The 12,207-nt window shown below is 51.8% G+C and overlaps 2 protein-coding genes across 9 annotated transcripts in view; one reads left to right on the top strand and one right to left on the bottom strand.

Annotated features, from left to right (window-relative positions):
• ITGB4 (integrin subunit beta 4) overlaps positions 1-6,727 on the top strand; it is a 43,861-nt gene extending 37,134 nt beyond the window's left edge. For 2 of the 8 annotated variants that reach the window (XM_074265145.1, XM_074265146.1), the window contains exons 33-41: positions 1,040-1,240; positions 2,037-2,267; positions 2,440-2,592; positions 3,034-3,183; positions 4,266-4,454; positions 5,163-5,315; positions 5,783-5,947; positions 6,049-6,168; positions 6,292-6,727. In XM_074265145.1, coding sequence (XP_074121246.1) covers positions 1,040-1,240; positions 2,037-2,267; positions 2,440-2,592; positions 3,034-3,183; positions 4,266-4,454; positions 5,163-5,315; positions 5,783-5,947; positions 6,049-6,168; positions 6,292-6,431 — 1,502 coding nt within the window. In that variant the 3' untranslated portion in view covers positions 6,432-6,727. The remainder of the gene's footprint in view (positions 1-1,039; positions 1,241-2,036; positions 2,268-2,439; positions 2,593-3,033; positions 3,184-4,265; positions 4,455-5,162; positions 5,316-5,782; positions 5,948-6,048; positions 6,169-6,291) is intronic. The other 6 variants (XM_074265147.1, XM_074265148.1, XM_074265149.1 and 3 more) reach the window with 3 other exon arrangements.
• A 124-nt stretch (positions 6,728-6,851) lies between these two features.
• Positions 6,852-11,279, bottom strand: GALK1 (galactokinase 1). Its single transcript, XM_074265153.1, has 8 exons — positions 10,639-11,279; positions 8,760-8,949; positions 8,459-8,581; positions 8,055-8,190; positions 7,705-7,886; positions 7,370-7,520; positions 7,105-7,267; positions 6,852-7,027 (listed from the first exon to the last, which is right to left on the bottom strand). Exons 1-8 carry the CDS (start codon positions 10,801-10,803, stop codon positions 6,956-6,958), a joined length of 1,182 nt encoding a protein of 393 aa, XP_074121254.1. The 5' UTR covers positions 10,804-11,279; the 3' UTR covers positions 6,852-6,955.
• Positions 11,280-12,207: the final 928 nt, after the last annotated feature.

The following is a 12,207-nucleotide window of genomic DNA, read 5'->3' on the forward strand; positions in this document are numbered from 1 at the left end:
TGGGGATTCATTCAGTGAGAACAGCTGCCTGTCCCCCTCAGATTCACCAGTAACCAAAGCAGGAGGATCTGAGGGAGGCACAGCAGAAGTCACTCTGCCCTAGCTGGCAGGAAAAGAGACTGCCCCTCGTCTCCAGCTCCAATTGATCAAAGACATCTCTCCAGACTCTTAGGTGGGAGGGCTCTGGGAGCTCAGGAGTGGAGCCAGTCTTTTATTCCTAGCGGGGTCTGAGACAGCTCAGTCTCACCCCCAAATACATCTGTTTCCTGCTCTTTTCTACCTTCCTCTTGTCCCTTTTTTCTCTTCTGCCAAAAGTGGCAGAGAGAGGGTCTACTCTTGCCATTACTTCTAACTCCTAGTGTGATTTCTAAATGGAATCACTTTATCTCTGAAAGGATTCCAACAACTGTCCACTGCATGGGGAAAAATAGAAAAATTGAAAGGGTTTTTAAGAGAATAAAGTGCTATTGCCAATATGCAGGACCACCATCCACTTCCTCTGGCCTTGTAAGGAGGTTCCATAGGCATTGCTTAGCTTTATGGGGAGGGGTTTGAGAAAGAAGCCGGCTGACCTGTTTTAAGAAACTGGGGTTCAATGGTGGAGAGCCCTAGTTTGGGATAGAGAATTCCAGGCCCAACTCTAATAATAACTAGCTGAAATTATGTAATTTCCCACTCTTGGCCTATTTCTTAAATCCCACAGCTACAATATTCTGGGCTCGAGTCCCAAACGGAGGGGAAAACATTCTCAAACTTTTACCCTCTTTTTCTATCCTTTTGCAAAATCCTTTTAGTGCTATTCTTTGCCAAAAAAAAAAAAAAAAAAGCCTTTTATCTTCATATCAACAATCAAATGTAGAAACCCCACGCATTTTCCTTCAAATCATGGGCAGATGGCTCAGATACTAATTGTCCAACCTCTGCAGGCAGCTAATTCTGATCCAATTCTGACAAGAAGTTATAGGTGGCCACTTCTATCAATCCAGATCTATTTCCATCCTGGGGGGCAGTGCCAACCTGCCCCTTCATTGTTCCCAAGGCTCCTGCTGGAAGTTCGAGCCACTGCCCGGAGAGAACCTGAATTTCCGGCAGATCACGTGGCAGCTGCCCCCAGAATTCATCCCCCGCCTGTCCAGCAGCAGTGGGCTCTCCTCTGAGGCTGAGGGGCTCATCCTGCCCCAGGATGATAGCAACCCAGGAGGCAGCCTCCCCCGAAGGGGGACCCCCCACCCCCCAGCAGGTGACAGAGGAAACCCTTGCCCTGCTGTCCCAGAGTCAGGCACACATGGCTTTTGCTCCTTAAACAATTTCCCCACTTCCTCTTCCCTTGATGTGATGGACAAGCTGGCACAGCTGGCAGTGCCCACACATACCCATCAAACATAGGTACACACACGTCCACTCCATGTCGCCAGACAGAATAGTCACAGTGTTCTGGGTGATGGAACAGGGCTGGTGTGGGGGAAGAACAAAGACTGACTCATGAGAAGGGCTGATCTCTAAGTCCCAGTGTTACCAAGGCAGAAGCTGGCAAGACTTCCCTGAACCCTTTCTGCTCGAATGAAAGCCTTCTTTCCAGGGCTTTACAGAATGGTTCAGGAGCAGCCAGAGGAGGGTGTGCAGCCTGCCTGAAGCAGGCTCCCCGGGAAGGGAATTTATCCAAAGCACAAAGCAAATCAGACCCCAGGGGACTCCTAGGGAAGGTCAGGGAATTCCAGGAAAACTGGGTTTGGGGCAAAAACTTGCAGGAATCTGGTTTTTCCCCTGTCCTTTCCCCCACGCCCAAGTGAGAGTAATTGGACCTGAATCAGCTCTAGGTTTTTACAACCTTGAAGTTCACCCTGGCAAAAGACTGAGCTGGGACATTGCTGGAGGGGAAAGACCCCCTACTGTGAAGCCAGATTATCACTTGGGCAAGATCAGGGGGCTTCAGTTTCTTTATCAGTAAAATCAGGAGGGTTAGGCCAAATGAGTTCTGAAATCCTTTCCCAGTCCCGAGCTGGACTGCCTGATTGTGGCCTGCCTTCCCCTCACAGAACACTTACTGAATGGGAGGCTGGACTTCGTTTTCCCAGGCAGTGCTAACTCACTGCACAGGATGACCACCGCCACGTCCACCTACGGCACCCATCTGAGCCCCCACCCACAGCACCGAATGCTAAGCACTTCTTCCACTCTCACCCAAGACTACCATTCCCTGACTCGAACAGAGCACTCGGCAACCCTCCCCCGAGACTACTCCACCCTGGCCTCCGTCTCTTCCTATGGTGAGTGACCAGGATGGACCTCAGGGCGAGGGAGGCACAAGCACTCCACAAGCTCGCTTGTTTGGGTGCCAGCTGTTCTCCTGTTAATCCTGTTTTTCTAGATTTCCACAGGCCTGAGGCAGTGGCCGGACACTGCCCCAACTACTCACTCTCTCCATTTTATCCATCTTAGGCCTCCCTCCCATTCAGGAAGATGGGGGGAGCAGGCCCCCCGGGGCTCGGGTTTCTGTGCCCAAGGACCGAGTCCAGGTGAAGGGCGTCCATTCCTTCAGTGGCTTTCAGGATTCTGTAATTCTGAGCAGACCAGCAGCAAGCTGGGGCCCAGGTAGAGGCGCAGCAGTCCGTCCTGTAGCTCACCGGCTGCTGTGCCCCAGCTGCCCGTTCCAACCCCTCATTCCATTCGCAGACTCCATGCTGGGCCCACCAGAGCAGCTAACCCTTCACTTCCTGCTTGTGCTGCCAGCCTAATGACACTGATAGCTCTTTCCTAAGGAAGAAGCGGGGGGAGGGCCTTCCTTAGTGGCCATCCCACTATGGGAAAGCGGACTAGAGGGAGGGGGCACAGACTGGTGGGCAAGCACAAGTTCCAGATTCCTTTTGAAGATATTATTAATTAGGTGAATGAGCCACCCTGGACTGGTCACAGGTGCAGGATGCTTTCAGGATCCTAGCCCTCCGTGGCAATGAAGGGGTCTCATATAAGAGCTAACCCCAAACTCCAGCCTGCCCAACTCTCCATCCTCCCCTCCATTTTTCCTTCCTCCAGAATCCCGTCTGCCAACTGGGGTACCTGACACCCCCACCCGCCTGGTATTCTCAGCCTTGGGACCCACATCCCTCAAAGTGAGCTGGCAGGAGCCACAATGTGATCGAGCCCTGCAAGGCTACAGCATGGAGTACCAGCTGCTGAGTGGAGGTAAGGGACACCCCCACGGGACCTTATCTGACTCCTAGAGCCACTCTATAGGATGAATTTTTTTTGCTGAGGCAATTGGGGTTAAGTGACTTGTCCAGGAACACACAGCTAGGGAGTATTAAGTGTAGGATGGATATATTTTAATGCCTCAGGATGATCTATAGGAAGGTACCCAGGAGGGATAAAGATTAAATTTAGTGGCTCCTAATCCAGATCAAAGGGCTGATTACTTGGGCCACAAATTGCCAGGCAATAAACAGATACCTTCTGGAGGACTTCTACTGAAGCCCTAAGAGCTGGGATCAGGTGAGGAAATTAAATATTCAAGATAACAATTCTTGGGAGTAAAATTCCTCATAGAAGTATTTACTTTGCATGCCCCCAGGTCAGGAATGTGACAGAACTGACAACAGTGGAAATTCTGTAATTCTAAGAATCCCCCAGTCAGTATAGCTCTGGGGACCAAGTGGCAAAAGATAGTGAGATTAGCTCCTTATTTCTCAATCTGGATTTCATAATGCTTTAATGAAGTTCTATGGCTGGTGGTTGTCCTTTGTTCCCAAAGAGAGCGAAAATGGCATAATTAATGTTAGAGTCAAGTTACAGTGTGATCAGACCAACAGAAGCTCGGAATGCTCTGCCACAGGTTGAGCACAAATACCCATAAAGGAAACAAAATGGTGTTGAGAGTAGACTGTACCTTACTTTTATTTCTACCACCAAACCCCAGAGATAAGCATAGAAATTATTGAGAATGAAATGATTTCTCCATTTGCAGATTTCAGAAAAAGATCTCCAAAAATTCATCCCTATTCCTTCCCATTCCTTCCCCTCTTCCAGTCCTATTTTTTCCTTTTTCTTCTCATTTTACGTTTCAAAGATCCTCATTGGATCCAATACCACCCCAGTAATTTCAGTCCACTTGCTCACAAATAAAAATCTGGTCCAAGGAGGCCCTTAGGTTCCATCTTTTAAGTAGTATGTCACAAAGTGAAAAGGACTGGGAGAAAAACATTCCATCACTTGGTCTTGGATCCCAAAGTAGATGGAGACCCACTCCCTTTATTCATTCCCTGTCCAAGGTGAGCTGCACAGGCTACACATCAACGACCCTCACCAGACCTCTGTGGTTGTGGAAGACCTCCTGCCTAATCACTCCTACATCTTCCGGGTCCGGGCCCAGAGCCAGGAAGGCTGGGGTCCAGAGCGTGAGGGTGTCATCACCATTGAGTCCCAGGTGCACCCCGAAAGTCCACTCTCTCCTCTGCCAGGTGAGACCAACCTTCCTGCCCCATTTTTGCTTGGGAAGCTAACTTGGGCTTGGCTAAGCCTGACTGTAAGGGCCCTTTAAATGGGTGGACACAGTGCATCGGGAGATTGAGGCCCAGAAATAATTTCTGTGGATATTAGGACTGCCCTTGGGCGGGATCCTGGCCATATTGAGATAGCTTCGTAATGGGTGACTCTCTCGCTGATTGGCTGTGTGTGTGACCTCACAGGCCCTATGTAAGCCCACTGCAGGCAGCAACTGCCCTCTTTAACCTCCTGCTGTTCACCCTGGCTCCCTAGCCTGGGTGGCCAAACCAAGATGGGTAGCCAAAAGAGGTAAGGGTTTTGGTAGTGAACACATGGGTCTTCTGACCAGGTGTTCACCAGGGAACCAACAAGTCAGGGCATCAGTTAGGGCATTATGTGAGTAGGTATAATAAAGGCTTTTAAGATTACATGTGGTTGTTCTTGAGTGCGCTACCGGTCATTAAGCTATAGATTCAAGAGATTGTGGCCAGAGACCTTAGAAGGCCTCAGAGGAGGCGAGCCGGGTAGAGCTCACACTGCAAAGGACAGTGGTCAAAGGTACTCTGGTGGGTCTAGGACAGGCTAGTAATTGTAACTGCCAGGAGAGCACGTTACACCTGACTCCTTACTCCCTCCCTTACTCCTTTGTTTACTGATTGAATCTCACCCCCTTCCCCCTTCAGGTTCACCCTTCACTCTGAGCACTCCCAGTGCCCCAGGCCCCTTGGTATTCACAGCCTTAAGTCCGGATTCACTGCAGATGAGTTGGGAACGACCTCGCAGACCCAATGGGGACATTCTGGGGTACCTGGTGACCTGTGAGATGGCCCATGGAGGTAGCTGTCTATAGCTCCAAAATTCCCAAACTTTTTCTAGACTTATAATCTCTTCAAGAAAAAAGGGAGGGTGTGCAACAAAAGAACTGTTCGGTTCTGCACACATATATCATATCTAGGATGTACTATAACATGTTTAACATATATAAGACTGCCTGCCATCCAGGGGAGGGGGTGGAGGGAGGGAAGGGAAAAGTCAGAACAGAAATGAGTGCAAGGGATAATGTAAAAAATTACCCATGCATATGAACTATCAATAAAAAAATACTAAAAAATAATAATAAAATAAAATGGGCAAAGGGAGAGACTTGTTTTAAAATTCTTTACAATTATAATAAAATTTTTATATGTAAAGACTTTAAAAAAAGAAAAAAAGGGAGGGACTCTAGGAAATGGGAATAGGGGAGGGGGGACATTTGAGAAGTGGGGGAGCTCCTAACCTTGCTCTTGATCACCTCTCTCTTCAGGTCCATCTACTACCTTCCAGGTGGAAGGCGACCACTTGGAGAACCGGCTGACAGTGCCGGGTCTGAGTGAAAACGTGCCTTACAAATTCAAAGTGCAGGCAAAGACAACGCAAGGTTTTGGGCCAGAGCGCGAGGGCATCATCACCATTGAATCTCAGAACGGAGGTAGGTCAAGGACTCCCCCAGGTCTGCCTCACGGCTGGGTCCGCTGAGCCCTGAATACCCTTCTTACCTCCCCCTGACCTCCCCCACTGTCTCCTTTCTAGGTCCCTTTCCACAGCTGGGAGGGCACCTTGGGCTTCAGCAAGAGGCAGCTCAGTTTCCCAGAGAGTACACCAGCATCACCACGGCAACCCATTCCAGCATCACCAAGCCCTTCTTAGCAGGTGAGGCATGTCTCTGGGGGAGGGCTGCACCTGGCTGGGCCTGGTTCTTTCTGGCTGGGAGACACAACAAGCACAGGGGAGAGGTCGGGAGTGCTCAACTCCATCTCTGCTTGTCCTCTGCAGACAGACTGGTCCTGGGGACCCAGCAGCTTGAGGCAGGAGGGTCCCTCACTCGTCAGGTGACGCAGGAATATGTGAGCCGAACGCTGACATCTAGTGGGACCCTGACCAAGCAGCTCGAGCGCCAGTTCTTCCAAACATGAGAGGTCCTCGGGCACCAGTGCACCTCCCCCATTCTTCCTTTTTTCCCCTAATCCAGCCTGTGGGGCTTCCAAAAGAGTGAGGGAATCATTGCTCTTTGCCAACCCAACCCTGATTATCCCTGAGGGGGCAAAGTGGGGGTACAGACTCCCGGGGGAGGGAAGGAAGATGAGGATACAGAATACTATCCAACAGGTCTGGCCTGCAGCTCCAAACCCAATCTGTAACCAAATAGCTGATTAGAGGGGGGCCTCTAATCTTCATCTTGCCACTGAATAATAAATGTTTTTGCTACCAATTGGTTCTTCCATCGTCATGGCTCCAGGACCCAACAAGATAGCAGCTCCCTGGGAGTGGGGGAGCCTGTCATAGCATGCCCTCTCCCATCCCTCAATTGCTTTCCCAACATAAAACACTCAAAGTTGTGGACATTTATTTGCAATTTATTGGCTCATACACAAATGGTTCTGCCCTAATTCACCTACCCAGGGGGAAAGGTCCTCCTGGATCTGAGGTGTCAAACCCTTCACAGAGGCTGCACTTTAGCTCCATTAGCTGGTTTTGAGACGTAAAAGGTAACAGTCCCTTTGTAGTGTTCCTGCAGAAGAAAATGAACCTGAGTACAAGAGCCCAGAGTCAGCTTCTCCATTTCCCCAGCCCCAAAGGGCCGCTTACCTGGATATGCTGCATGATTTTGGAGACTATATCAGCCTGCAGAAGGGTGACCGTACATCCACCAAAGCCGCCTCCGGTCATTCGACTGCCGTACACCCCAGGCTCCGAGAGGGCCAGCTCCACCAACTGGTCCAGTTCAGGGCAGCTCACCTCAAAGTCATCCCTGGAAAAGGCACAAGTTACCTGAGATTGGGAAAAGAGGCCAGGGAGAGCCCAGGCTCAGGGAAAGTAGCCAGGCTGGATGTGGGAAGGCTCCCAGTCCTACCTGAGTGAGTTGTGGCTTTCCACCATGAGTTTGCCAAAAGTTTTGTAGTTACTTGTGCTCAAAGCAATGCCAGCTTCCGAGGTACGCTTAATCTCACTCACGACGTGCCGAGCCCTTTGGTACTGCTCCTTGGTCAGCCGTGCTTTGTTAGCTGAGAGGAAACAGAACTCGGCAGTTACTCACGTGCATGGGGTTCCCTGAAGAAAGGGAGCTGGTCCCCTTCCCCAGTGTCTGAGCAACAATTAGGAAAAGGGCCCCTAGGCGGTCTCAGAAGGACATGGGCTAAGTGATGCTCAGGAGGGAAGCTCCTTTCCCCAACAACACCCGCTCCTTACCCTCAAGATAGTCCATGTCTACATCTCGCAAACTCTTCTTGCCCAGAGCCTTGGCAGCTGATTCGCACTGACTGCGCCGGATAGGGTACTCAGAAGACGCGAGGGCGTGACGGACATTGGAGTTGGCAATGAGCACCACGATCCCTGGGTCTGACAGAGGCACAGGACGCGTCTCCAGGGACCTGAAGGAAAAAGGGCCATTTTTTTTTTTCATTTAAGGGGCACCATCTGGCCCTAGAGACAGAGCAAAAGTCACGGATATGCCCTTTGGGGGCCAGGTGAGAACACCAGGATAGAGAAGCAGCGAGGAAGCCAGGAGGACAGTGTAGAAGAGGAGCAAAGTTCCTGACCTGCAATCAATGAGCAGTGCATGGCCCTTCTGCCCTAACAGCGAGATGAGCTGGTCCATGATGCCACAGGGCACCCCTGCAAAGCTGTGCTCTGCCTGCTGGCACACATGGGCACGTGCAGTTGCTTCCCCAGAGTCTATGGTACATAGATGGGTGGAGTGGGAAAAATGGGGCTAAGTAAGAGTGCACAAGAGCAAGAAGGAGGTCCTAGGGGTTCCTGGTTTAGTGTTGGTCCAGGGGAGAAGGGCAGGAAAGGGGTGGGAGGGGAAGAGCTAGCCCCAAAATGGGGAGTTCAGGGAAAGATTCCCAACCCCTCCCCTGAGCCAAGGTAAGAATAAGGTTGCTCCAGTAAGTGGGGGTTTCCTAGTGGGAAAGGGCAGGGAGGTCGGGGCCCGGCACAGTACCTGGGCAGAGTTGTTGCAAGAAGGTGTAAGTGGCCACTTCCAGAGATGCAGAACTGGACAGCCCGCCCCCCAGAGGCACTGAGCTGACCACCACTGCGTTGAAGCCGGGGAGGGGACTAGTCGCTAGAGAAAAAATTAGGGAGAAAGAATTAGGGGATGTCGATGAGACCTAATCAGGCAGTAGTGACTGTCATGTAAAAGCACCGCTGCGAGGAGAGGAGGGCGGCCTCCCACCCTGCCTAGTAAGGGGCATCATGAGCTGCGCGTCTCAACGTCTCCCTCCTTCCGCCCGGCCACAGACCTGGGTAATGCTTTATCACCCCCTTCACATAGTTAGCCCAGTGAGGCTCCCCGGGCTCCAGAGGCTTCTCTGCGGTGGGTGCTGGGAACTCCACCCGCCTTGGCTCATCAGCATGCTCGGAAGTGGTCACAAAAGAAATGAGCCCGTCCGAGCGCAGGGCTCCGACCACCACGGTCACCATCTCCAGGGCCTGCGAGGGAGAAAGCGGAGAGGCCTCAGCCCATGGCCTCCATTAAGGTCTCCCGAGGGGTTAAAAATGGGGGGAGTGCCAAAGACAGCCAATCCAGGGAGCTCCCGCCTGAGCCTCCCCCTCCCACTGAAATGGGACCCCATGGGGGCGGGGAGGGAGGCCCTGGCCCCCAGAAAAGTTATTAAAGTTAAAAGTCACTGAACTGATGGGGGAGCTCTAACCCCTCCCCCTCCCCCACCTCTCCTGGGTCTTCAGGGATGAGGCCAAAGGATACAGTAAACACAGATCTGGACTCTGCCCCATGAAGCAGGGGCTCCACTCTGTAAGGCAAAGTGGGCGAGGTCAGAGGGAGAGCAGAGCAAGGGGCCCAGGTCTCCTGAACGGGGAGGTAACCTTGACCCTAAATGTGGGCCTTTTCAACAGCACCAAGAGAGAGCTCGGAGACCTTAGGTTAGGAAGGCTTTCCAGGCCATGCACCGCAGGGCCTCCCATAAGAAAGGCCTCCCAGGAAGCGCCTCAAGTCCCTTTGGCCTTTACATTCTTATTCTTCAGTAGAGGAGCCTCAAGGTCTTTGTCCAAGGACAGACCCTTCTGTCCACAGAGCCAGAGATAAAGAAGCCCTGGGGCGGCTCTGTGGCAGCCCAGCTCTCTGAGAGGGCCCAAGTTCAAGGGTGACTCAGACACTTAACACTTCCTGTGCGACCCTGGGGAAGTCACTCACCCCCAAGTGCCTCAGCAAAGTATGGCGCTATGTGCCATACAGCCATTGAATATATACATAAAAAGGAAGCCCCTCTCTCAGCTTTTTATAATGACTTTATTCTAACTTATAAGACCTTATTGTCCAGAGACAAAAGGAATTTCATCCTGACCTCTTCAAAAAAAGCCCAAGGTAGCGGGTGATAGAGCGCCAGCGTGGCACTCAGGAGGACCTTAACGTTTCCTGCTGTGTGGCCCTGGGCAAGTCACTTAACCACAATTGCCTCAGTGCGCCAAAAAAAAAAAAAAAAAAAAAAAGCCCACAAAGGGGCGGGAGGATAGAGCGCCAGCGCTGCACTCAGGAGGACTTTAACGTTTCCTGGCTGTGTGGCCCTGGGCAAGTCACTTAACCACAATTGCCTCAGTGCGCCAAAAAAAAAAAAAAAAAAAAGCCCACAAAGGGGCGCGGAGGATAGAGCGCCAGCGCTGCACTCAAGAGGACTTTAACGTTTCCTGGCTGTGTGACCCTGGGCAAGTCATTTAACCACAATTGCCTCAGTGCTCCAAAAAAAAAAAAAAAAAAAAAAAAAAGCCCACAGAAAGTGTGGGAGGCTCGGCCTTAGCAGCAGCAACATTTTTTCTCCCAGCCAAGTTCTACTTCCCCGTGAAATCTCTTCTTCCTTCCCAGTGCCCTGGGGGGGGGGGGGAGAAAGCCACAAGCCTAATCCGGCTCCGTTACTCGCCCGCTGGCCCTCAACTACAGGAGTCCCGCACCAAAGCTGCCCGCAAAGAGGGGCCGGCTCCGACGCGCCGAAGGAGCATTCCCCCGCACGAGGAGTCGGCGTCCCCCGGTGCCTCCCCTCGCCACAGTACCCGGGTGCGGCAGCTTTCCTAAGAAACTTTCAGAGAAAAGGCGGGGGAGAGAAGGGGTCGGAGGGTGGCAAGGTGCAGAGGTGTCCTCCGCCCACCCCCCGAGCCCGGGAGCCTCACCATGGGCAGCACCAGGCCATCGTTGTAGTCAGTGTGCTCTCCGATCAGGTTGACCCGGCCTGGGGCAGACGCGGCCAGGGTGGCTTCGCTTCCGAACTCCTCGCGGAAGACCCTGCGGGCCTCTTCTAAGACCGCACGAACCTCGGGGTCCCGAGAAACAGGCATGGTGCTCTCCCCAGCGCAGACAGATGCAAACTGGACTTGGCGGAGGCAAGCCACTCCAATCACGCCAGCATGCTCGGGGGCGGAGCCTAGAGCGCCGCGCTCTCGCTCCCGCACGAGCCGACCGCGCTCCAATTAGCACCAGCCCCGCCCCTCCCCCGAAACCGCCGACGGACTGAACCCAGCAAGTCTGCGTTCTATCCCTCGGGCGCTCACGCCCCTCCCCCTAATGGCATTTCTCCCCCGGGGCAGACGCGCGGACTGGCGGGCGGGCTGGCGCGTGCATAGCTTCGTCCTCGCCTTCAGGCTCCAAGTAAACTAAAGCATATGTGTTTGTGGGGCCGAGACTAGCTACGATAGTCCGAGAGCACCCCGGGAACCAGCTAGTCCAGTCCCCGGTTCTATAGAGCAGGAAGCGGGCCCGGGGACTCTGAAGTCCCGGGCTTGTTTCGTTTTGCACTGAAAATCGCCCTTCCTCTAGACTTGCTTTTCTGCAAACGCAGCACGGCGTTGACGGCGCCTAAATCTAGTTTCCTCTGCCCAGGCTGGCTGAACTTCCCGAAAAGCTGGGGGCGGGCTTCGCCTTCCCCGAGACGTGCAAAACACGGAGCTGACAGCTAAAGAACAGAATCACCTCGGATAAAGAAAAGGAAACTTGACCGTGGACTTGAGTCTTTTTCCTGAGGTTACTGGGACTATATGACTTGCCTAGAGTCACACCCACAGCCAGGAAGTGTGAAGTGTCTGAGGCTAGACTGCAGGGCTGGGGCTCCATCCAACTAGCTGCCCCAGAGACATTTCTAATCTCCTATGCGTACTGTACGGCCCACGTGTAAAGGACGTGATAGTCAGTGTTCCAAACGGCGTCCTGTACATAATAACATGAACATGAGGAACAAAAGACATCTTGTGCAACCCTGCTATACTGGGGTCACAGAAATCTTGCTGCAATTTTAAGCTGAGAAGTCGCACTAAGCCTTTTAGGACATTCTCTATAGAGCAACTCGAATTGCACGGACACAGACATAGAACTGCAATATACACATAGGAACATACAGAAACATAAAGGGATACACGGTACATGTACAGGAACTCTATGTGGGTATGTATCTACATGTAGAAATATGCATTCCAATATGTCCAATATGTGCAAATATAAAAATTACATTTTATATGTTAGTTATTATCATTAAATATTAAGAAGCATTCTAATGGGAGTGGTAGCCAAAGAGGCAATGTTATCCAAGAATTTAAATGTATATAAGAAGGGCAAAGGAGGACCCCATCCAGGAGCAACGACAGTGGTTTATTTAACTTTTACTTCCAGGTCTAGGTTTTTTCTCTCCCTCTATGAACTCTCTCAACCATTGAGAAGATTTAAAATTGTACATATGAAATTATACAAAA

The sequence above is a fragment of the Sminthopsis crassicaudata genome, chromosome 4, assembly GCF_048593235.1.
Source record: "Sminthopsis crassicaudata isolate SCR6 chromosome 4, ASM4859323v1, whole genome shotgun sequence".
Taxonomy (NCBI): Eukaryota; Metazoa; Chordata; class Mammalia; order Dasyuromorphia; family Dasyuridae; genus Sminthopsis; species Sminthopsis crassicaudata.

What these genes read in the sequence shown, in the direction of transcription:
- GALK1 (XM_074265153.1), bottom strand. Translation starts at nt 10,803, where the DNA reads ATGCCTGTTTCTCGGGACCCCGAGGTTCGTGCGGTCTTAGAAGAGGCC. An exon ending in CTTGCAACAACTCTGCCCAG is followed by an intron (nt 8,191 to 8,458) that starts GTACTGTGCCGG and finishes TATGTACCATAG; the next exon opens with ACTCTGGGGAAGCAACTGCA. An exon ending in GCACTGCTCATTGATTGCAG is followed by an intron (nt 7,887 to 8,054) that starts GTCAGGAACTTT and finishes TTTTTCCTTCAG; the next exon opens with GTCCCTGGAGACGCGTCCTG.